Source organism: Daktulosphaira vitifoliae, unplaced genomic scaffold, assembly GCF_025091365.1.
Source record: "Daktulosphaira vitifoliae isolate Bord-2020 unplaced genomic scaffold, ASM2509136v1 Scaffold_422, whole genome shotgun sequence".
Classification (NCBI taxonomy): Eukaryota; Metazoa; Arthropoda; class Insecta; order Hemiptera; family Phylloxeridae; genus Daktulosphaira; species Daktulosphaira vitifoliae.
Genome location: NW_026099987.1, coordinates 8,106 through 10,741, shown reverse-complemented (window position 1 = coordinate 10,741; position 2,636 = coordinate 8,106). Strand labels below are relative to the sequence as shown.

Sequence of the window (2,636 nt, the reverse complement as noted above, 5' to 3'; positions counted from 1 at the left end):
TTTTGTTTTGTGCGGCACGGTAACCATTCAGAATATAGGGAATATATACATAGGTATATAAACACATAAATATAGATATTACTTTTATTTGAAAGTGGAACTTAGAAATCGTAACATNTATTTGAAAGTGGAACTTAGAAATCGTAACATATTGTGTGGTGTCATCCTTACTTGTTGGATTACGCGTTATATGGTTTGTTTCTATGATTTTGATACCAGTTGGTGTGGGGTGGCCTTAGAGGTGGTGGATTGGTAAATTGTGTTGGGTCATGATATAGATGTAAGAAGTTTTCTTCTAAAATTTGCTTGATTTTTCATATAATTTTTCAAAAGTGAAAGATTAATTAATGGAGGATAACCTCTGGAAATTCTTTCAGCTATTTCCACTATCCCTGGACCACATTCGTCATTATAGTTCAATGTAGTTGTTTCACCTCTATATATTTGCCAATGAGAAGTACAACCATATTGTTTGAGTTCACAGAAGATAATGAATTGTCGTATTTTCCATATCATTTCAGATATGGTGCAGTTCATGTTGTCATAAAATGTTATGTCTTTGTTAGAAACATGAACTACTACAAGAATCCAATGGTTATTATTAACATAGAGTGGAGCGAGTAGAAGTGTTTTTTCAAACAGATCTATTATTATTTGTTGATGAATTACGTCAAACCCACTTTTTTTTAATTCAAGGATGAAAAGAGTATCGAAGGCATATACTTGTGATTGAGACCTCTCAACTATGAGCTTCATAAAGGTATTGACAGTGACATCATCGTATACAATTGGTGGTGAGACAGATGACATAATTATTTTTTTATTAAAAAAATCGAATGAATCTTGGCCTAGGAAAGTGAGTACAAATTTTAATTATTGATGTTCAAAATTTCATGTTTCAGATTGTATGTTGATAATTATACAAAAAAATTCAAATAAAAATAAAAAGGAAATTTATCTTATGAACTAATTACATAGAAATCTTACATATTAATTTTATCTTATTTATTTAATTACTTTAATTAGTTAAATAGAATGAAATAGAAGGTTTTAGATTTATTAGTAAAATAATGTAAGATAATGTAAATAAAAGGGTTAGTATAAATATTTAAATTTAATGTATANTCAGGCCCGTAGCCACGTACGGGCTAGTACGGGCGAAGCCCGTACAAGCGACCTCCTTGCCCGTACAGAGCCCGTCTAACCCGTCCAAGAAAAAAAAATCTGAAAAAACTGATGTGTAGAAAAATTTCTAGTATTGAAGTTACACAAAATGTTTCGCGTAATATAGTCGGTGCTGTCGGTCAGTGTTGTTAGTGATATTGGTAGCATGGAAGCCGTTATATTAACTAAATGATAATATAAGGTGTGTATATACATATTTAAATTCTCAGAAAAAGTTATTGGAGTAAAATTACTTGTTATCGTGTAATTTGGGTCAATATCTGCTGTATTTACGGTTTTCCCAGTGAATACAGGCGACTTCCAGTTCTTAGTATTTTGTCTTTGATTGTCACGATTTACATCAATGATTATTGAAACATAACATAACATAATGATAATATTGTTACAACTATTATTAAAGATCGCGTAGCCGTCCGTGTAGATAATAACTACTAAGAAGTGCTAGAATAGACAACAGCTTTATTTAATCGCCGATTGTGAACCGCGGATACGCAATTTATAGCGTAGAGGTAAGTATTATTATTTATTAATAGTTTTAATTTATTAAAATTACATTTTTAATTATTAATATTATAAAAAATGAATCTCATGAACGGGATGATATGTTAATTGTCAATCGCAGTGTAGGGTCAAGCGGGGTAATTGTAAACAATTGGGGTAATAGTAAATGCATTTTTTTTAAATAAATTCACATAATTTTATTTCAAATTTATGTTTAATTTGATAGCAACACACATATGGACCAGCACTTTTCAATACACAATTAAACCTACCAAAAGTTATTAGTCGAAATATTCATTTACGTTTACTCTGATTATTTACAATTACCCCGCTTGACCCTATAATGGTTAATGTTATTGTTTCGACACGAAGTTCCTTGACGACTACTTCCGACATGTCGAAAAACCTCTTGGAGCGTGTATGAGTGTATGCCAGTGGTGGATAGTGTCTATGTGTTTAAAATTGCGCACAATTATATAAGTCATTTAATATAAAAACTAAACTTATTTTCAAATTTGTATTTTTACTTTGTTTCTTAAAATAAAAAAATTATAAATATTTTAAATGTATCCGATCATGTGAGGTGGTTGGCGGAAGGGGGTGACCGTAGCTTCTGGGAACACCACTAATAGGGGCCCATAATTATTTCCCTCCCGGGCCCAAACTTTTCTCTCTACGGCTTTGATTGTGGACATTATATTTTTGTTTGATCTGAAATTAGTTCTTCTTATGAATTATTGCTTTGAATGGGTCTTTTTTTTTTGGGGAAAACTTTTTATTTTTTTTATCTAGGCCCAGTAACTAAATTTTTGCAAAAGTCACTGTACTGAATGATTGTAATCTTCAATCAACGATCTTCTTACTATTGCAGTTATGAATAAAACAAATTAATGTATAATGTGTTCCTATTAATTTTTTAAAAGCTTTGTAATTGCTAGCCAACTCAAGGG

At 30.9% G+C, this 2,636-nt stretch overlaps 1 protein-coding gene across 2 annotated transcripts; it reads right to left on the bottom strand.

Annotated features, from left to right (window-relative positions):
• Nucleotides 1–119: 119 nt before the first annotated feature.
• Nucleotides 120–2,629, bottom strand: LOC126909470 (sentrin-specific protease 1-like). Of its 2 annotated transcripts, none has more exons than XM_050691893.1 (2): nt 1,419–2,629; nt 120–848 (listed from the first exon to the last, which is right to left on the bottom strand). In XM_050691893.1, the coding sequence occupies exons 1-2, from the start codon at nt 1,552–1,554 to the stop codon at nt 268–270; spliced, it is 717 nt and encodes a 238-aa protein (XP_050547850.1). In that variant the 5' UTR covers nt 1,555–2,629; the 3' UTR covers nt 120–267. The 2 variants fall into 2 exon arrangements, 1 of the variants encoding a protein (XP_050547850.1); XR_007705044.1 differs by lacking the exon at nt 120–848 and adding an exon at nt 1,129–1,349.
• Nucleotides 2,630–2,636: the final 7 nt, after the last annotated feature.